Source organism: Pseudocercospora fijiensis (assembly GCF_000340215.1).
Source record: "Pseudocercospora fijiensis CIRAD86 unplaced genomic scaffold MYCFIscaffold_19, whole genome shotgun sequence".
Lineage (NCBI taxonomy): Eukaryota > Fungi > Ascomycota > Dothideomycetes > Mycosphaerellales > Mycosphaerellaceae > Pseudocercospora > Pseudocercospora fijiensis.
The window spans coordinates 15,770-36,605 of record NW_006921550.1 but is presented as its reverse complement, the minus strand read 5'-3'; the positions used below and the strand labels follow the sequence as shown (position 1 = coordinate 36,605).

The following is a 20,836-nucleotide window of genomic DNA, read 5'->3' as shown; positions in this document are numbered from 1 at the left end:
ACCCAACGACTTTCACAGGTGAGTACGATGATGTTGATGGCGGACGCCATCTACCATAATCTTGGACTTTTTGGAACTGACCAAGTTGCAGCTGCACGGCATGTTCGACTGAAGGAGGCATGTGGTGATTCTGGTCTGACCATCGGTTCGGTATACCACTCGTTCGGATGGTTCATTTGCCTTCCACCTCCGTCACAATGAAGCTGGTCGCACATCCAGCAAAAATGGAAGTCGCCGGATGAGATAGAGGGATCTCATTCCATCGACCTGTCACGTCACCCGAGTCATCGGTTGGTATACCGCAATTACCATGCTCTCCCCATCCCCAAGCTAACACCTTGCCAGTCTTTGTCAGACCGAGACAATGTTCGCTGCCTGATGCAATGAGACCCAAAGGAGGCAATTTCGGAGGCGCAAGCTGGCCGTGATCATTCCTACCCCAAGAGACTACCTCACCTGGTGGGAATAGGACGTAGATGCTACCCCAGCTCGCTGCGACTTGCTTCCATCCAGATACAGATGCTGGGGCATTGGACCTGATTCCGAAGCGATCACTGCCAGTTGGTCCAAGCACGAGTAGCTCTCCCGTTGCAGGGTCGCCAAATATGCATGTAAAGTCTTTGCCGCAGACTGCATCGACAGCGAAGAATGGAATGCCCTCTATCTTGCGTGGAGTCCAGACATTCTCGTTGGGCTGTCCTAGCTGGCCTTTGCGCCCTTTGCCCCAACCCCAGACTTCGCCGTTTGACAGCACAATAGCAACATGGCCCATGCATGATGCAGCTTTGACAACCTTAGCGCTCTCTGGCCAGAGGTTTTTGATGCATTGCGGACTTTGTGCAGTCACTACGTCGCGACCTAAGCCGAGCTCGCCGGAATTGCCAGTGCCACTGGCGATGATTGCGGATGATTTGCCATGGCATACAGCGAAAGAAGCAGACCAAGTCGCGGCAACGTGATCTACAGCTCCTGCTCCAGCAGTCTCCTCTGATGCAACATTTTGAACAGAAGTCCATCTGCTACTCGCCTCTCTTTCTTGCAACCAGGATCTTCCATCGCTATTGTCTCCAGTAGAAATCAATTTGCCGCCGTGTGACAAAACCAGCGCATGATTGCCACCTGCTGCTAGCTGTTTGAGAGTCGTACCATCAAGACTAGAATCATGTACACATTCTTGCGGTGCTGAAACATCGTCCCTGTGCCCGATGCCTAATTGTCCAGAGCCATTAGATCCGAATGCAAAAAGTCTCTGCGCTTTTCGTTCGATGCTCATTTTGAGATTCGGTGAGACGCATATGGTCACTGCGGTGATATGTTTCAGATGGATCCGATCTGCACACCAGACTCCATCTCAGTTTTCATCCCGTCTTCGGAAACGACCAAAAGCTGTGCTATGCAACCCCATAGTTTAGAGATTTGCAAGTCGTGGTCGAGATCAATCGAAAAGCGAGGCGAAGTTCCAACCTCAGGCGTTAACTCTTGGCACTTTTCCACTTCGGCCCGCTCCCGAGAAATCGCGAATTCGAAACCAGCAAGCACGACCACCACTCCAGAAATCTCCAAGCACACCGTCACCCAGCGCTCACTTTCTCCGCCCTCACCAACGACATCCATTCCGCAAGTATGGCTGCCGTTCAGAGCGTCCAGTGCTTCGGCAAGAAGAAGACTGCCACCGCAGTCGCACACTGCAAGCAGGGCAAGGGCTTGATCAAGGTCAACGGCAAGCCGCTCTCGCTCGTCGAGCCACAGGTCTTGCGCTTCAAGGTCTACGAGCCAATCCTCCTTCTCGGTCTCGACAAGTTCGGTACGTCAAATCTCGGTGCGATGAGATGCCAGAGCAAGAGAACAGCAGGTGGAATTGGCGCACGCAATTTGCTCTCAGCGGGAACGAAAGAGACATGGCACACACAATGGAAGGCGAAGAAGCGCACAAGCTAACATGCAAATCATCACAGCCGACGTCGATATCCGTGTCCGCGTCCGTGGTGGTGGTCACACCTCCCAGGTCTATGCCATCCGTCAAGCCATCGCCAAGAGCATCGTATGTACAAACCTCACGGTCTGAGACCTCGAGTTGCAGCTGCAGCATGATTTCACACATGGCATCAAGCCGTAGCATGCGCGAGCGTTAAAGTCCCACTGCAACGGGCACCTTCACAAATACTGACTTGGGCAGATCGCATACTACCAGAAGTACATCGATGAGCACTCCAAGAACCAGCTGAAGCAGGCTCTTGTTGCTTACGACCGTACCCTCCTCGTCGCTGACAACAGACGATGCGAGCCAAAGAAGTTCGGTGGTCCAGGTGCTCGTGCCCGCTACCAGAAGTCTTACCGTTAAATGGCGGTCACAATTTATGCCAATATGGGAAAAAGCGATGGCGTTGTACTGCAGTAGATCGGAATCTGCGCTGCTGGGTTTGCTGCATGGCTTTAGGCGCATATGGAGGGATACCCTCCGGCTTGATGGCTTCTGTGGACGCTGAAGTGGCAGCAGTAGCATGAGTGAAATGCTCATAGAGAGTCGGCTTAAGCGAATCGAATGACATTCCATCCAACCATCAATTGCTTCATGCATTAAGCTTATTCAACTTCTGTGCAGCCTTGATGAATATTGTGAATAACAACGCCAACCCACCCATATACGCTGCTGTTCTGACCTTTGCTATGCCCGCAGTCTCGGCAGCAATATAGTACCGATTATAGAAGATCCGACTAACCAAATATCCCAAAGTCAAGCCATTGAGAGTCAACGGGTCTAAACCAGCAAAGCTACCGGCGGTGACAGCTGCAGCAAATAGTCCAAAGTTTTCGAAACCATTGGCACACGCTGCTTCAGCACGACGAATACGTCCTCTTTTGGACTCGTCTAGTTTCGTGTTGGCTGCGACTTTCCCCTGGAAATCCCGGGGGACTCTGGTATCGAATTTCTCGCTGGTCTCGGCCTCGAAAAGCTTCAAGGCGAAAATCCGCGGATAGATGGAGATGGCCTGCGAATACGTTGTTAGAAGGTGTAAGACATTCGAGGAAGGTCGTGGTGTACCCAGAATGCGGGAATTGTGTAGAGGGCGATGTTGTCTCGTCGCAGGTCGGGGAGGTAAAAGACCATGATGTGGGATGAGTACTACAGGTATGAATGGTCTTGGAGCCGCTCGTCCTGGTGGGATATTGCTGTTCTTGCTATTGCTGCTGGTGGATAAGAATACTGCTGTTGTTGTTATCTGAGTGATGTCAAAGACGCATGGTGCGCTACGTGGGAAATCTGGCGATTGGTCAACGGAAGGTCGATCTTCCTGTTACTGCATCGTGCTGTCTATATAGCTAGCCCTTTCTGGTTCAGCATTTTCGTTGCCAAATAGCAAGGTTTGGTGGCGCAGGGTATTTTGCGTGCAGAGCAACGCGCACAGGCAGAATTCTGGTCTGTTCACAGTCTTCCCGCAGACGTTACAAGCCTCAAAACCTTGAAACTGGGTCTGAAAAGACCCTCTGAACAACGAAGGGATGCCGCTCTCGTCTTTCTACAACCTTTGATGCAATTTCATGTCTCGATGGCGTGATAAAGTGTACAGATTCGTCAAGAAGGACAGGGATACTGGTGGTGAACTTTGAAGCAGAGATGTCAGCGGACGTGGGTGAAGGGAACACCTCGGCATCGTGAACCCAAAAGCTTCAACTTCGCGCGTGAGTCGCGTCTCCACTACGCGTAGACATTTACGACCGCGACAAGACTGCACAAACACCACCACTACGCCAATGCCATTCATGGAAGGAGATGCAGATCGCGTGGTCTACGGATCTTGCCAACGCGCATTTCTGCAATCTCTCCTTTCGCGACAAGCATTGACCTACGAAGAAGCCAAACCCATAATCGCAGCCATACAGACAGCAGCAACACCAGAACGAGAAACACTCGAGAACGATGTCACCCAAGAAGACTTCGAAACATACATCCAAGCCGTTGGCGACGCCATCTCCCCTTTCGACTTCGAAATCCGATCCTCCATCCACCAAACCACCAGAGAACGAACATATGCCCTCGTAAACACGACATCCGATGCGCTCACGCAGATCGCGACCACGCATACACCAGACGAAATCGCATTTGTCAAGAGAGTACTCGACGTCATGTTCGACGAGAACAACACCCCAAGAGCAGAAATCATGGCGGTGAAAAGCAACCGAGCACTAAAATGCCACAAACCACCACGAGAATCTTCCGATGCCCAACCCACAAATTCTGGCCTGACAATGTCCCAAGCCGAAAGATTACTCCAATCTCTCGTCGCAGAAGGATGGTTTGAATTCAACGACGAAACATCATATTACTCACTCTCTCAACGCGCGTTAATGGAATTGCGGACTTGGCTTGTTGATGCTTATAACGAGCCTGAAGAAGATGAACCCGAAAACGAAGACGAAGACAACTCTCCTCACCCGAAAATCAAATTTTGTGCTGCTTGTAAGGATATTGTGACGGTGGGACAGAGGTGTCCGAATTTGCCTTGTAATGCGAGGTTGCATGATCATTGTATGAGGAATTATTTTCGCGCGCAGAATGGGAGGGAACAGTGTGCGGTTTGTCACACTGCGTGGGTGGATGCGCCGCATGTTGGAGAGAAAGCGGCGGGGGATGCTGGTGGGGGGAGGAGGAGAGGTGGGACCACCGCTGGGAGGGCGACTTCTGCTGGGGCTTCGAGGAGAAGTGGGAGTACTGCGCCGGTGGTGAATGGGCATGAGGTTGAGAGTGAGGAGGGTGATGAAGGGGAGGAATTGTATGAGTGATGAAGATGAGCTCTTTTTGTTTGGCAATTTGAGCGAGGCGTTGGTGGTAGTGAAAATTGGCTGAAGTTCGAAGTGACTGCAATGAATCTTGTTACTTATGGACCGGCCTTCAACTCGTCACCACTCACTTCTGGTGATCCTACCGCACTGTGATCTCATTGCTTCTGCAGCACATGCATCCTGGAACTTCGTGGAAAGGGTTGTCTTACACGTGAAAGCCAAGCCTGACTTTCTGCCACAGCCGTCAGTTCTCACATGCTGCTTCTTGGCGCTTCTCGCATGGCCTGTGCAGCCGCACAGCAACCCTGAGAGGACATAGTCGCTTTTGGAGTCATTGCTGCGCTCCTGGCAAATATCATCGCACTTCGGAAATAGCTTTCTTTCCGCAATTCCCCGGCCGCGACACATCCTATCTCAGCGAAGGGCTGTTGCAACCAGTGATACAATCGAGGCAGCAAATTACTTGAGAAGCCACATGCGTGACCTTCAGCAATCCCGTTGTGCTGCAGAACATGGCTCGCCGCATGGGCAAGAGGTTACAGTGGAGTAGATAATAATTTGTGCTGAGATCCAGAGGAGCAGGCCCTGGATGATTCTGGGCAGGCTCAATGTGTGGCGAGGCAGGTCGCCAAGTATGCAAAGACGGAGGATACAGCTCTTTGGTAGGATCGAATACAGATCAGGGTCGTGAATGCTTCATTTTTATTTTCTCAATATTGAATCAGTTCTAATCCGGTGGCTTCGGATCTTTCTCTCGCCTTACTATCCTGCCATTACTGTCCTCACACAAGTCATCATCGACATTGCACATCTTGTCAAAGACAGACGTGCCTTGCTTGGTTGCATTCGACCTTGCTATTCCGGAAGGCTGCTGGTCCTCTTCTCCCTGGCTCGTGATGCACCTTCGATGGCGCCATCTCAATCGATGTATCAAGCCAGCAAGCGCGGGTAAGTTGCAGGTGACCACCGACAGATGTATTTCGATCTCGCTCCAAATCACAAAGTGACCAAAATCCCAAGTGGCGTTGGTTGTGTTTCGTAGGGGTAGGATCGTGGTGAAGCGGACCATACTGCAGACGGTCACAACGAAGCCGAGCAAGAAAATTGTGCAGATCCTGTGGCTTCTCTTTAGCATTTTGACGCACTGGCATCTCCTCTGACCAGTTTGCAGACTTACCACATCCTACGCTGTCTTGTGATACTGTCGAGAGTGATCAGCTTGGGTATCGGAAGCAGCAGCACCCAGAAATCACCAGCTACGTTGAGCACTCCGATGCTGAGCACAGCCGGTATCAAGTCGATGCCAGATCGATGAGTGCGGACGACTGCCGAATCTCCCATCTGCAGACCTTGGTTAGCGATTGGATGTCTAATCTGGCATGGGGACATACGTAGTACTGATGAGGCCAAAAAACGGCGATAGCTGCTACACCAAACCCTACCAGACCCATTATCATAAGGCCAGCTGTGCCCCAGCACACTTTGCGAAACATAGTATTGGCTTCCCACCTAAAGTCAGAATCAGCACGCGGATCGTCCTTGATCCGAGCCTTGCTCACTCACATGCGCAGATACAATAGTACCCAGACAAGTTTGGAACTATAAGTGCCAATGATGTAGAATGGCTCGCTGGCGTACACCCACTATCACGAGAGCCGTCAGTGGAAGTCGCACATCGTACGAAAGTGGTGTAGCACTCACCAACAACACTCTCTCGACGTGGTCTCTGCTGATCCAGTCTATTGCATCTCTGCCAGCGCCATTATGCCGCATAATTGCCAGGCATACCACCAGCTCAATCGACATCATCCAAAGCACTAGGACCAGCAAATCATCCCACCAGAAACCAAGGCCGTTCATGAACTTCGATCGAGAGAGGAGGCGACCCGCGAATGAGACAGTAGCCACGGCGAATAGTGCGTATGTCACGCTGATTTCCAAAGTTCCTTGGTCGCGCGGGGGAAGGCCGCATACCGAAGCGTACTGAGTCTGCCATTGCAGCACGTCTTCGAGGGTCGGGCATTTCTTCTGGACGCAACGTGTGACGGCAGAAGTGAAGACCTTGTGATAGCTGCATATCTTGTCGTGTTTCCCGATGTACTTTGAGCACGCCACGGCACAAGCCGGAAGTTGTAAGCTCGCCATTGTGTTCCCGTCTTCGAGTGTCTCCGGCTCATCGCTAGAAACGCGTCGTGCGAGTAACAGCAGTCCCAGGAGGTATCACACGCAGGACTGTGCGCACGCTCAAGGACGAGTCTGTCGTGTATAGTGAGAGATGGAGAGAGAGGTGAAGTGGTCTTGAACGCCGGCGTGCATGTGGCCCCGCCGGCGCGGCATCTACGCTCTTTTAAGAACCGAGGGAACACAGGGTTCCTGAACTAACCGATCGAGTGGTAGGTGGGTTATCACAAGCATTCCACAGGCCAACTGACCAACGATACTGCTCAATTCTGGCAACCCAGGCACAAGACAGGCTCAAAAAGCTAAAAAGATGTTCGCCGTAACCTTAACAGAGGGTATAAGGAGGATAGATCGGACCTGCTCTCCGTTAGGGAAGTATATATACGGTATACTGAAAATTAGCCTCTATATATACTATATAATATATAGGTATATACCTAGTACTTAGTATATAGAATAGTATTTAATATATATATTAAAGTCTTTTATTACTAGTCTACTCCTAACTAGAATAAGTAGCCTTACTCTATATATAATATATCTAAGGAGAAAAGCTAGTAGTATAATAATTCCTCTTTCCCTAAGTGTTAGAGGTTATATATAATTAGTATATAACTAGCTCGAGTAAAGCTAGGGTCTTAGTGCCTTAGGTAGGGCTTAGCGCTTAGCGTTAGGCTAACTAGCCTACCTTCCTCTCTCTCCTTCTAGATCCTTATCAAATACTATACTAATTTACTACTACCCTATCTACCTACTAATATAACCCTTCTTATATAGTATTCGATCTACCTTTTAAGGGCAGTAGCTAGATAGTCCTTATTTTAAGCTTTTAGCGGTATAGCTACGAAAACTATCGATTTAACTATATTACGCCTAAAGGACGGAACCTACACGTACTATTCTACTAAAAACAATCGTACTAATTATTAAGTAAGGCCTTCTATACGGCCTATTATACCGAGTTAATTATACTAAGCCGATACCTACTAATTCCGCTATATCCGTACTATAAGGGGCTATAATATATTATTAGTGCTACCCCTTATTATAATAGCCGGCTTATTACGAAGCAATAATAACCGCGGCGCCGCTAGTAGCGCTAGCAACGATAATACTAGTAGTATAGTGCCTACTAAAGTGCCTACTAAAGTGCCTGCCGAAGCACCTACTAAAGGGCCTACTAAAGAACCTTTAGTTCTAGGCGATAATCTAGAATTGCCTATTAACGATATTCTTAATAATATTATTAATCGACGATATAGCTAACTAGCCTTTAGGCCCTAGCCGATAGCGAGACTTTAAGAAGCTACTTAGAATAGGCTTACTGCCTTACGTTAAGAATAATAGCTAAAGGATAATCTCCTCGAAATTTATCGCTTATAGGAAGCCCTAGTAACTAATACTAAACTAATAGTAGGGCCCTCCTTACTATCTGTTTTAGTCTAAAAGACGGATGCTAAACTTAGGGACTATACCGTATTTAATAGCTCTAGTCGAAAGCAATATAACGACTGTATTCGTAACTGTGGGCTTAACTCTATAAGCTTAACCAGCGAAACGTACCGAGGGCCCTTCTAGACGACTATTCGCTAGTCGTCTATGCTATATAGTATATTAATAGCGACCTAAACGCACCTAGGATAATTATTTTAACTCCCTTAACAACTAGACCGCTATTTAGCAGCAAGACCACAAGACTATTATGCTAAATACCCTTAGTAACCCTATATTGCGCTAGCAGCACGCCTAAGACTAATACCTACGTACTAAACAAAAGGCCGACTAAACCTCTCGATCCTTCGAGGCCTATCTAAAGACCCTTAAGGACGATTTGCTACCTAAAACCGACTCTATCTAGATATCTAAGATACGACCTAAACTAAGATAGGAATTAGTCCTTAAATTAGACCGCCGCCGTGTGTTTAAACAGGCTAATCTAATACGCATTTAATTTATAGTCGAAGTAGAAATAGCTAAACGAGCTGTTTAGCTCTAGTAACGACTAGAATTAAGGATCCGACTAGCTAGTACTAACCGTAGCAACCGTAGCCGTAGAGGAAACTAAGGTTCTACCTAAAACAACAATGCTAATAATATTATAATAGAAATAGTAGTAATAACCGTAGAAGAGGCTATAGCCGACGACTATATAGAGGAGGCTACGATAGGGGTCGTAGAAGGGGCTCGTATCCTTATAACGCTAACCGCTCGACTAATAATAATAGCTACGGCAATGTTCTAACCGGATTAAAGTGCTTTAACTATAATAGTACTAGCTATCTCCTAGACTAATACGACAAACCTAAGGATTAGGCCCGAATTAACCGTACTACCGCTAAGTACCGAAAGTACCTCTTAGTAGCTAACGCTACCCCTATAGGCTAACCTTCCTATTAGTCGAAAAAAGAATAAGCGCTATACTAACTGTTAGCCTCGTACGGCGTAAAACTATCGACATTATACTAGCTATTATACGTACCTGTCTCGTATCGGACTCGTATAGCACTAATTATAAAACTAAGGTTATACTAGACCTAGGAAATTCAGTTAGTGCCCTTATTAGCTATCGCCTAGCTAAGCAATTAGACCTTCGACAATTGCCTAGGACTAACCTACTAACCCTTACTTAGTTTAATAACGCTCGGCACTTAACCTATAGAGCCTACTATATTCCTATAGTCCTAAGGGACGATCTCGGCAATAAGCGCCTACTAGACTTTACTACCTACGTAGTAGATATAGACAACCTATATAGGGGAGCTACTATTATTATTAGCAACCCTGTTCTTAAGCACTACGCTATCGCTATAGACTTAGGCAGTTAATAATAGCGATTTAGAATCGCTAGGAAAGAGGATATTAAATATATTAATGCTAGCGAGTGCCCTAACGATATTAGGGTCCTATTTATTAGCAACCTAATACCTGCCTTAGCTAATCCGACGGCTAACCTTCTCAGCGGAGATAACGATAAACCTATGCCCTCTAATAGCATAAACCCTAATTAGCTTGCTCGTATACTAGAACCTATTAGAGACCTATATCGATATATTTAAACACTACCTAGTATCGATATTGCCTATATTTAAAGAGACGGATTATAAGATTAATATTATAGAGGGCAAAGAGGTCCCTTTTAGTCCCCTCTATAACCTTAGTAAACGAGAGCTTACTATATTGCGTAAGTACCTAGAGGAAAACCTAGCTAATAGCCGCATTCGGTATAGTAATAGCCCTACTAGTATACCTATCCTGTTCGTACTAAAGAAAGATAGTAGCCTACGCCTATATATTAATTACCGTAGACTTAATACTATTACTATTAAAGACCGCTATCTACTTCCTCTTATTAATAAGACCCTCGACCGCCTTTCTAGGGCCTACTTCTATACTATACTAGATATTAAGGATACGTACTATCGTATCTGCATTCGTAAGGGCGATAAATAGAAAACAGCCTTCCGTACTCGCTATAGCTATTTCGAGTACTTAGTTATGCTATTTAGGCTAGCTAATGCCCCTATAATATTCTAGTCCTATATTAATCGGGCCTTGTCCGGCCTACTAGATTACCTCTATATAGTTTACCTAGATAACATCCTAGTTTATACCTATTTACCTAATATTGCGGAGTACTAGGCTATAGTCTATAAGGTACTCGATCGCCTAAGAACCTATAGCTTGTATTATAAGCCTTCTAAATACACCTTTGCTGCTAAAGAGGTATTATTCCTCGGCTTCCTCGTATTAACTAAGGGTATTAAGGCTAACCCTAACCGTATCTAGACTATTACTAAATAGCCTATTCCTACGTTAATTAAGGAGCTATAGTCGTTCCTCGGCTTCGCTAATTTCTATCGTCGCTTTATTAAGGGCTATTTACGGCATATAATACCCCTAAGTAATTTTACTAAAACCAAGGCTAACCCGACTAGAGAGTTTAGATAGACTAATAAGGTATAAGCCGCTTTTAACGGTCTAAAGAAGCGCTTTACTAAAGTCCCCTTATTGTACTATTTCGTACTAAGTAGGCAGATCCGTATTAAGACTAACGCTTTGTAGTTCGCTATATTAGCTATTATGTTATAATAAGCTAATAACAATTACTAGTACCCGATTGCCTTCTTCTTAAGGAAGATAATTAACGCTAAGCGCCGCTACGAGACCTACGAGCAAGAGCTCTTAGCTATTGTCGAGGCCTTTAAGTATTAGAGGCACTACCTCGATAGGGCTTAATATATAATACAGGTCTATATAGACTATAATAACCTCCGTAGTATCGCTAAGGTTACTAGGGTTATAGGTCGATAGGCTAGGTAGGCCGTCTACCTCGCTAGGTTCGATTTTAATATATTATACTAGCTAGGCGTAAGTAACCCTACCGATAGCCTATCGAGGCGGCCTAATTACGATAGCGAGACCTAATACATTAATTCTTTGTTTCTAACCCTATAGTATAAGATTGCTATAGCCTATATTGTTAATAAGCAAGCGCAGGATAAGCGGCTTACCGGACTCCGCGACGGCTTAAAGCATATTAATGCTCTTACTATATTAATAGTACGTATTAAGGCAAGGGCTAAGGATATAGATAGGAAGGGTTATAATAACTCCCTAGTCGATATCGCTATATATAGTAATAGCGATAGCACTACTATAGTTAATCCGGCTACTAGTACTATTAGATATATATAATACGTACCTCGTTTAATAGCGAGGGTACTACTAAATAACCTTGCAAATAGGGATAGTTAATCGTTTATAGATAAGCTATTACGTACTTAGTAGAGGGACGCCTTTACTACTAAACGTATCGATAAGCTTATAAGTAGGTAAAAGACTCGATCTAGTAAGAGTAACAATTAGTCGATCGACGATAAGGGTTACTTAAAGTTTAAGGGCAGATACTATATCCCCGCTAAACAATCGATTAGATAAGAGCTTTTAAAGAGGCACTATAATAGTAAGCTCGCTAGTTACTATAGTATAGAGAGGTCGTACGAGCTACTATCGCGTATATACTACTAGCTAAATAGTAAGCGGTATATAAAGGAATATATATAGACCTATATAGTATACTAGCGAGTTAAAGCACTAAAGCACTTACTATTTAGCGAGTTGTCTTTACTTCCTATTCCTAGGAAGCTATTCGTAGAGCTTATAATAGATTTTATTATAGGCCTTCCTCCTACTAAGCGTAGAGGTAGTAAGGATATATATAATACTATCCTTATTATAGTAGATCGATTTACTAAAGGTGCTCGATATATCCTAGCGCGGAAGGATTAATATAAGAAGGGTTATATTAGTAGGTAGATAGGGTAGTAGTAGGTATAAGTAGTATTCGATAAGGATCTAGGAGAAAAGGGAGGAAGGTAGGAGAGTTGGCCTATTACTAAGCGCTAAGCCCTGCCTAAGGCATTAAGACCCTAGCTTCACTCGACTCTGATTATATACTAATTACGTATAACCTCTTTAGTCCTAATATACGCTTCCCTTCTAAAGGCCGCGCCCTCGTAGCCTTCTATATTCTACTCCCGACCTCCGCTACTAACTTAGCGAGTCTAATAAGCTGCTTAGCCCGCGCTAAATTAAACACTTAACTACCTAATTATATAACTATATCAAACCTTACCTTCTAATACAATGTCTAACTCTAACTACGCTATCCTTATATATAATAAAGTAAAGGGATATAAAGCTATAAGAATTAAGGGCTATCGACTAATTATAATACGAGCGCGTCTTCCTTACTATAATAGGTAGACGTACGAGGTATTATAGTACTGCCTCTGTTCTAAGTAATGTCGTACCGAGTTCTTTGCGTCTACTCTTAAAAGACCTAGTAATATCCGCTTCCGAGGGTTGTCCGCTTCTAAGGGTTTGTTCTTATTATTACGAGGACTATTATTGTTCGTAGTTTCGCTAGCCCTAATTAGTTAGGTTTAGTAGCCTTTAATTGTTAATCTTATCTAATTTTTTTTAAAAAATACAGTTTATCTAGTTTCTATAGGTAAAGGCTATTATAAGTATAATAGTTAAGGTTCGCCTCGCTTAAAGGGTCGGAAAGATCGAGGAGTAACCTATTATCCGCAAGATCGACCCTAGCTAGCTTAGCTCTATAGTTTTTGCCCTTAGTTAGTCTATTAGTCGCTTAATCTTTTAGGCGGCTTAAAGTTTTAATTAAAGTTTTAATTAACCCCTTAGTACCTTAGGCTCGTAGTATAGGTAAGGTTGTATCTATAGGCGTAGTAATAATAGCAAGTAATATTAATAATAGCGACGCTAGTCGTCTTAGCGCTAACTTTACCTTATTCCGACTTCCTTCTTCGACTAATAATATACTCCGCAATACTATTACTAATATAGCCGCGCCGGCTATACCGCCCTTTAGTATAGGCGCGACGCCGTCGTTATTATTATTATTATCTACGCGCGCGCGCCGTCCTCGCCGATTACCTAGGCCTCGAGGCCTTAATAGAATAAAGGATTAAGAGGGGGACCTAAATACTAAGAGAAGGGCCTTATTACGTTAGTAAAGGGATAGAACCCTTAAAAGAGTATATAATTAGTCGACGCGTTATAGCGCGCTTATTAATACTCGGTACGCGTCTATAATAGTAATATAGTCTTATTGTCCTAGTTTGCCGGCCTCTAATTAGTTAGCTTAATAGTACCCTAGGGGTAGTATTATTCCTAGGCCTTAGTAACATTACGAGCTTTTAGCCTTCTTCTTATTCTTTACGCTAGTCTAATACTTATCTAATAACTCGGCTATATCCTCGAAAGCGGCTTTAGCTTCCTATAAGTCCTATTTAGGTAAATAGCCTTACTACCTTAATAGGTATTCCTTCTTGCCTCGCCTAGTTCGGTGCTTTAGGATGCGTTCTATAGACTATAGCTCTTTACTATCGGCTAAGACTTCTTCTAACTTAGTAGGCGCTTTACCGCCTTCGCGCTAGTAGTATAGTTTAAGGAGGGATACGTAGAAGGTATTATAGATAGTATAATAAGGAGGAAGCTATAACTAGTAGGCCTATACGGAGGAGCCCTTAACTTCTCGAATGCGGAATAGGCTAATGTATCTTAGTGCGAGCTTAGGCCTTGTTTTGCTATTAGGTAATAGGTGTTTACAGATACGGAGGTTCTTCGTACTAAGTATAACTATATCGCCTTGTTTAAAGGTTATTAGTATATAGCGCTTATCGTAGTAGGTCTTTTAGTACTCTTAAGCCTTTATTAGCTTCTTAACTATCTTAGTATAGATCTCCCGCATCTTCTAGATACGTTCTATTGCCGCTAGTGTCTCTAGTACTTAACGCGCTTCCCTTTCCTTACGCTCGGCCTCGAGCGAGGTAAATAGGTCCTTCGGTAAGGCAGCGTTTTAGCCTATTATAGCTATATATAGCGAAACCTTAGTTAATAAATGCATACTATTATTATATACAAATTCTATAGGCTATAGGAGGTTAACCTAATCCTCGGGGTTCTTATTAATATAGCTACGTAGGTACTACTATAGGGTAGTATTCTGCCTCTCTATTTAACCGTTAGTCTATAGATAGAAGGCTATTAATAGCCGATGCTTTAGTCTTAGCTATAGGCATATTTCGCTCTAATAATGCGATATTAGTATCGATCTACGATTAGATACTATCCCCTTAGGGGTTCCCTAATAGGTATAGAAGATATTATTCTATAGCGCCTCTACTATATTAATAGTAGTCTAATCCTTCCGTACCGGGATATATCGAGCGCCCTTAGTAAATCGATCTACTATAATAAGGATAGCATTATATATATCCTTACTGCCCCTACGCTTAGTAGGAGGAAGGCCTATAATAAAGTCTATTATAAGCTCTGCGAATAGCTTCCTAGGAATAGGAAGTAAAGACAACTCGCTAAATAGTAGGTGCTTTAGTGCTTTAATACGCTAGTATACTATATATATAAGGGAATACCCTTCTATACCGCCGAGACCCTTACTAGGCACCTATAAGGTACTCTAGAGGTGCCTCGCCGGTAACCCCGAGTTACCTAACTCTTAGTACTATAGGATAAGGCGCCTATTCCTACCTCGAGAATCGCTCGTTCCTTAGGCGATATCGTTAAATGCTAAGACTACTATTTACTCGTATTAATACTCCCTATATACTACTTCCTTATAGAATATCGCTTCCGAATCCTCCTTAGGAGTATAGCCGTACTAAGTACGACCTCTAAGTAGTAGTACCTATATCGTCGGCACCTACTAGGCCTCTTCGAAGTACCTCTAAGCTACCCGAAAGTACCTCTAACTAGCGTACCTACTCCTAACGTAGTACTACCTACTTATTAGTGCTATGCCTCCTAAAGGAAGTAGTAGGGCCGCCGGCGGAACCGGTATATCGTTATCTAAAGGAAAAGGTCCTAATATTAACCCTCTAGTAAAAGAATAAGCATTCCCTACCGGACCTAGAGACTAACTTTAGGACGATAACGAAGAAGATAACGATACTACTCTAGACGATACTATAAGTACCTTAAAGGGACCTCGTAGCTCCCGTATAAGTAGCCGTACGGAATCCGGTCCTAAAGAAGAGGATTAGGACCTAAACCCTTAGGCTAATACCTAGTAGATAGTAAAGAACAATATTAATCGAGTTTCTCGACTTATTAATACCCTCGATATCTTACTACTAGAGGAATTAGAAGGCTAAGCCTTCGACGCTTACGTTTAGAAGCGTAAAACCCTTATAGATCTCCTTGCCTCCTTTAAGAGCAAGATTGCTATTAAAAGGAAGAGAGTAGAGACCGTCGACGAGATCGCAAGTCCCGCCGGCGCCTCGTAGGTACCTTTAGGGCCTCTAAGAGACCCCTTAATTAAGCTCTTTAAGAAAGATCCTCCTAAGCTTCTTACTATAAACAACTAAGCTTTTCTTAAGTAGGCCTAAGTATACGAGGCCCGCTTCTTCTATATAAATTATACCGATCGAGACGGTACTAGACGCACTCTATAGGCGACTAGTAAGGTTAAACTAGTAGAGATTACTACTACCGTTAAACGGCGTATCTAATCGTATATAGATAATATTAAGATAAAGGAATGTATTTACTTAATATCTAGGCTAACGAAGCGTAAAGAAGGAAGGAAGGAGTAACTTAAGGGAGCGGGCCGCTTATATATCTATATCGATACCTTAGGTATTAACTTTTACGCTACTATTTATATACTAGCTACGATCCGTAATAGTAGCCTCCCCTTCGGTAAGAGCCGTCCTCGGCGCTATCTAATTAGTTATCGTAGGTAGCTAGTTAGCTACTTAAAGCAGGTATAGTATATATATCTAATACTAGGTAGTAGGTATAGCGTAGTCGTATAGCGGTACGGTCGCATCTAATATCGCTATAGTAGTTCGCTTACGTAAGCTCCGTCGTATTAGTATAGCAACCTTCTTAGGCTCTTCCGACGATATAGGTTTATTAGGATAGTATATATAAAACTTAGTAACGGCTTCTAGTACGCTAGCGACATTATCGATTAATCGCTAGTTAGGTTTGTCGTAGCCGAGCTACTTTACTAAGTATTTAAACTTACGTAAGCGCTTATCGTATTTCGAGTCGACGATAGCTTCTACTTTATAATACTTAGAGTCGACGTATTTGTTATCCTTAACTTCTATAGGTAGTAGTAGGTCGATCGACTATCTAGGTAAGAGTGCCTTATTACTTATAGGCGTTAGAAGCGATATATAGAAGATATTATAAATATATATTAAGGCAGGTAGCTTAACTCGATAAGCGTACGGCGATATAACCTTAGTAATTAGATATAGTCTACTATATCGATTGTCTAATTTAAGGCTTAGTCGTTATATCGTTAATCTCTTTAATAATAGAAAGATACGATCGCCGATCTTATATATAGGTACGAGTCGACGATAAGTATTCGCTAACTCTTCTATACGAGCGTTAGTATACCTAATCTAGTCGGATAGATATATTTCTAGTTTACGAAGAGTCTTAGTCTATTCTTCTACGTCGTTATTAATAGTAGGCTTATATAGGTCTTATTTAAGTCCGAGGCGTAGGTTGTAACTATAATAGGCGTAGAAGAGTAAGATACTAGTAGTATTAGAGAGCGTATTATTCGCTATAAACTCTACGAGTAGAAGCTATTAAGACTAGTCGTTCTACTAATAATTAACGTAAGTACGAAGATAGGCTTCTACGACTAAATTAAGCCTCTTAGTTTAACTATTAGTCTTAGGGTATCGCGTAGTAGATAGGTTACGTTATACCTTTAGGCGCTTATAGAGATACTTCTAGAATAATAATATAAACTATAACCCGCGATCGGAGGTAATAGATTTAGGCATTCTATAAAGCTTCTAGATATACTATAGAAAGGCTTCGGCGACTACGGCGGCATTAGATTCCTTATCTTTATACGTTATAGTAATAAGATATCTTATCTTAGTAAGCTTATCGACGACGACGAGGATAGTATTATAGCTATTACTAAGCGGTAGGCTAGTTATAAAGTCGATAGTAATATACTACTATCGTTTAGTCGGTATAGAAAGAGGTTTTAGTAGGCTATATTACGCTTACCTCGAAGACTTAGTACGAATATAGGTATAATAATTACTTATATACCGATCGACGTCTTCTCGTATCTTTAGCTAGTAGTAGTTATAGTTAAGTAATACGAACGTCTTATTTCTACCTAGGTATCCGGCTATCGCGTAGTTATAATATTACTATAAGAGAGTAGTATAGATCTCGCTAGTCGAGGGTATATAGAGGCGTTTACGATAGAATAAGCCCTTATTTTCTATCCGATACTCGCTTAGTAATATTAGAAGGTCGTTATATATTAAAGTATTAGTAAGCGTACTTTTTACCTCTTTAAATAGCTTATCTCTAAGTAAAGCCTTAGCAATCGTATTAGTAATCGAGCGGGGATTAGTAAGCGTCTTAGCGGTAAGGTAACGGGTTACTACGAGTAGGATATCGTCGTTATTTAGATCGATATATACTACTTCGAGATCGTTGCTTACGTAATCGGTATAGGGCTCCGAAGCCTAATAAGTGCTAAATTGTCTAATTCTTCGAGAAATAGCTTTATTTACCTTAGGGTAAAACCCTAACCCTAACCCTAACCCTAACCCTAACCCTAACCCTAAGGGCACTTCGAAATCGGTAGTTACGAGGTCTATAGCGGAGGTCTAGAGGGCTTAGTCGAGGTTGTAAGGCTTTAATATAGTACGATATTACCTAGTAAGGCGAAGGTTACCTAGTTATAGAAGATCGGCTAATCTACGAGTAAGGGAGTCTAGTTTAGTACCTTACCTATTAGGTCGGTACGTAATTTAGAAGTTAAACCTACTTAAGAATTTACTCTAGCGGGCTTAGCGCCGATTAAGCTATTTAGTCGTTATATACTATTCTAGGTTACGGTAGTCGGTAATAATATATATAGGATCTAAGATAGGTCGTCTTTTAAGCTCGGATTACTACTATTTAAATACCTATACGATCGTAAGTAGCTCCTTATCGTAGATCTCGTAGTTATACTCGGTAGGACTTATCTTATATAAGAAGAAAGCAACCGGCTTCTATTCTTTACCGTATAACTAAAATAGAATACTAGCTATAATAAAGTCCGAGGTATTTATTTCGATTATAATTAGTAACGTAGGGTCGTAGTATACGAGTACTAGAGCTATCGTAAAGGCATACTTTAGCTATTCGAAGGATTCTTAGTAATAGTTAGTCTATACGAAGGTCTTATTGTCCTTCTTAGTAAGCTTAGTAAGCGGTTTAGCGAGCTTAGAGAAGTTACGGATAAACCTATAGTAGAAGTTAGTAAACCCGAGGAAGGCCTATATATCCTTTATATTACGTAGTATAGGCTAATTATAGATAGCGGACAACTTCTCGTCGTCTATATAGATACCCTTTATCGAGACAATAAGTCCTAGGTACTTTATAGTATCTACCTCGAATTTACTCTTACTAATATCGGCTTATAATCTAAACTCGCTTAACCGCTAAAAGACTTATCGTACGTACTATCGGTATTCTTATATCGACTCGGAGTAGATAAGAATATTATTAAAGTAAGTAGTATAGAAGATATCGAGATACCTACGGAGTACGTTATTAATATAGTTCTAGAAAGTAGAAGGTGCGTTAGCGAGTCCGAAAGGCATAACTAAGTACTTATATAGCCTATATCGAGTATTAAAGGCAGTCTTCTATTCGTAGCCTTCGGCGATATAGAGACGATTAAAGGCCGATACGATATCGAGCTTAGTATAAACGACTACCTTACTTAGTTAGTCGAGGGTCTCTAATATAAGTAGTAGTAAGTACCTATTCTTAATAGTAAGGTCGTTTAGCTTCCTATAGTTAATATATAGTCGGAGTCCGCTACCTAGCTTCTTAATAAATAATACTAGCGACGACGTAGGGGATTTCGATATATAGATAAATCCCTTCGTAAGGTTGTCCTATATATAATCGCGAAGGACTTCTAGTTCCTCGTAACTTATTAAGTATAATAGTCTATAAGGAGGGTATATACTATCCTTTAATTTAATCTTATAATTATACGGACGATACGGTAGTAGCTTACTAGCTTCCTACTTCGAGAATACGTATAGCTAGTTATAATAGTATAGGGGTACCTTCTCGGTAGGATCGATATTCTTCTTCGCTACTATAGCTTATTCGATATCGCGGAGCGAGGCTACGAAGATATATATATTCTTCTTCTTACTATTAAAGTCGAATGCGGCGGCGCTAATAATACTAAAGTTTATCTTCTTAATCTTATCGGAGGTCGCGGTCGACGAGGGTATACTAGGTATATATAGTATATATAGTTTAATGCTTATATAATTAGTAATCGCTTAGTAAGCAGTAGGTTAGCGTTTCGGTAGCGGTATCGTATTACTTTCGCGTTTACTAGTATAACGACGTATATTAGTCTTAAGCTTCTCGACGAGGTTATCTTCCTCGCTACGTAATCTTAGCGGTTATTAGTAGAATAATAGTTTAGTCGACGTAGGCTTAACCGCTAATATACTACCCTTAGGCGTATTATCGTTAGACAACCTAATAGCTCGCGCTAGAGCTTTATAAGGGTTGTAGCGATCGCGGTAGTATCCGGATTTAAATAGTACGGTATTACTATTCTAGTTAATACGAGGGTTGTAACGATTAAGCTAGGGCTTGCCGAGAATAATCGGGTAGTTACTAAGCTTAGTAAGGTAGAAAGCGACATATTTACGATAACCGTTAATGTCTATCGTTATATAGGTAATATAAGTAACGACGGCGCTATAGGCGCTATTATATATGTTAAGTCGCCGCGGGCGCGGTAACTCGATAAAAGGGAGGTTATAACGTTACGCGTTAGAAGTATTTATAAAAGAGAAGCCTATACAACCGGAATTAATTATATATTATAAATACTAGGTATCTCTATACTCGCTAAATAAATCAGATATAGTAGTATATAGTAAAGATAGTATATAGGGCAGGATAAGGTATTTACAATCCTTACCTAGCTATAGGTCGGACAATAATGCTAAGCTTATAAGCAATAGTTTAGGTATTCTTAGCTTCTTCTTTCGTTTCTTCTTAGACTTCTCGTTAGGTCCTTAATCGCGACTTTAATTAAGGACTAAGCATTTCCTTACTAGGGTCGATCGCTATCGTTAGTATTAATAGTATTAACCTAAGTGCCGTTGTTACCGCGCTAAGCGCGGAGTTAGTTACGGCGAATAATAGTAGGGCAGGTAGTATTGCTAGCGATATAGCTACTGCTACTATAATAGCTATAGAGGCCGAGACGACGCCTCTCGGCGCGCTACTTATTAGT

At 42.6% G+C, this 20,836-nt stretch overlaps 5 protein-coding genes across 5 annotated transcripts; 2 read left to right on the top strand and 3 right to left on the bottom strand.

Annotated features, from left to right (window-relative positions):
- Positions 1 to 172: 172 nt before the first annotated feature.
- MYCFIDRAFT_43975 (uncharacterized protein) lies at positions 173 to 1,273 on the bottom strand (the record flags this gene model as incomplete). Its single annotated transcript, XM_007934279.1, has 1 exon — positions 173 to 1,273. The coding sequence occupies one exon, from the start codon at positions 1,271 to 1,273 to the stop codon at positions 173 to 175; it is 1,101 nt and encodes a 366-aa protein (XP_007932470.1).
- A 301-nt stretch (positions 1,274 to 1,574) lies between these two features.
- Positions 1,575 to 3,288, top strand: MYCFIDRAFT_60541 (uncharacterized protein). The gene is made up of 4 exons (XM_007934294.1): positions 1,575 to 1,804; positions 1,956 to 2,041; positions 2,177 to 2,990; positions 3,044 to 3,288. Exons 1-3 carry the CDS (start codon positions 1,624 to 1,626, stop codon positions 2,339 to 2,341), a joined length of 432 nt encoding a protein of 143 aa, XP_007932485.1. The 5' UTR covers positions 1,575 to 1,623; the 3' UTR covers positions 2,342 to 2,990; positions 3,044 to 3,288.
- On the bottom strand, positions 2,505 to 3,288 carry MYCFIDRAFT_168884 (uncharacterized protein). The gene is made up of 2 exons (XM_007934312.1): positions 3,044 to 3,288; positions 2,505 to 2,990 (listed from the first exon to the last, which is right to left on the bottom strand). The coding sequence occupies exons 1-2, from the start codon at positions 3,107 to 3,109 to the stop codon at positions 2,571 to 2,573; spliced, it is 486 nt and encodes a 161-aa protein (XP_007932503.1). The 5' UTR covers positions 3,110 to 3,288; the 3' UTR covers positions 2,505 to 2,570.
- Positions 3,289 to 3,762: 474 nt separating this feature from the next.
- Positions 3,763 to 4,883, top strand: MYCFIDRAFT_205528 (uncharacterized protein; the record flags this gene model as incomplete). Its single annotated transcript, XM_007934311.1, has 1 exon — positions 3,763 to 4,883. One exon carries the CDS (start codon positions 3,763 to 3,765, stop codon positions 4,780 to 4,782), a length of 1,020 nt encoding a protein of 339 aa, XP_007932502.1. The 3' UTR covers positions 4,783 to 4,883.
- A 579-nt stretch (positions 4,884 to 5,462) lies between these two features.
- Positions 5,463 to 7,026, bottom strand: MYCFIDRAFT_88924 (uncharacterized protein). The gene is made up of 5 exons (XM_007934310.1): positions 6,484 to 7,026; positions 6,346 to 6,425; positions 6,174 to 6,291; positions 5,960 to 6,123; positions 5,463 to 5,897 (listed from the first exon to the last, which is right to left on the bottom strand). The coding sequence occupies exons 1-5, from the start codon at positions 6,925 to 6,927 to the stop codon at positions 5,510 to 5,512; spliced, it is 1,194 nt and encodes a 397-aa protein (XP_007932501.1). The 5' UTR covers positions 6,928 to 7,026; the 3' UTR covers positions 5,463 to 5,509.
- Positions 7,027 to 20,836: the final 13,810 nt, after the last annotated feature.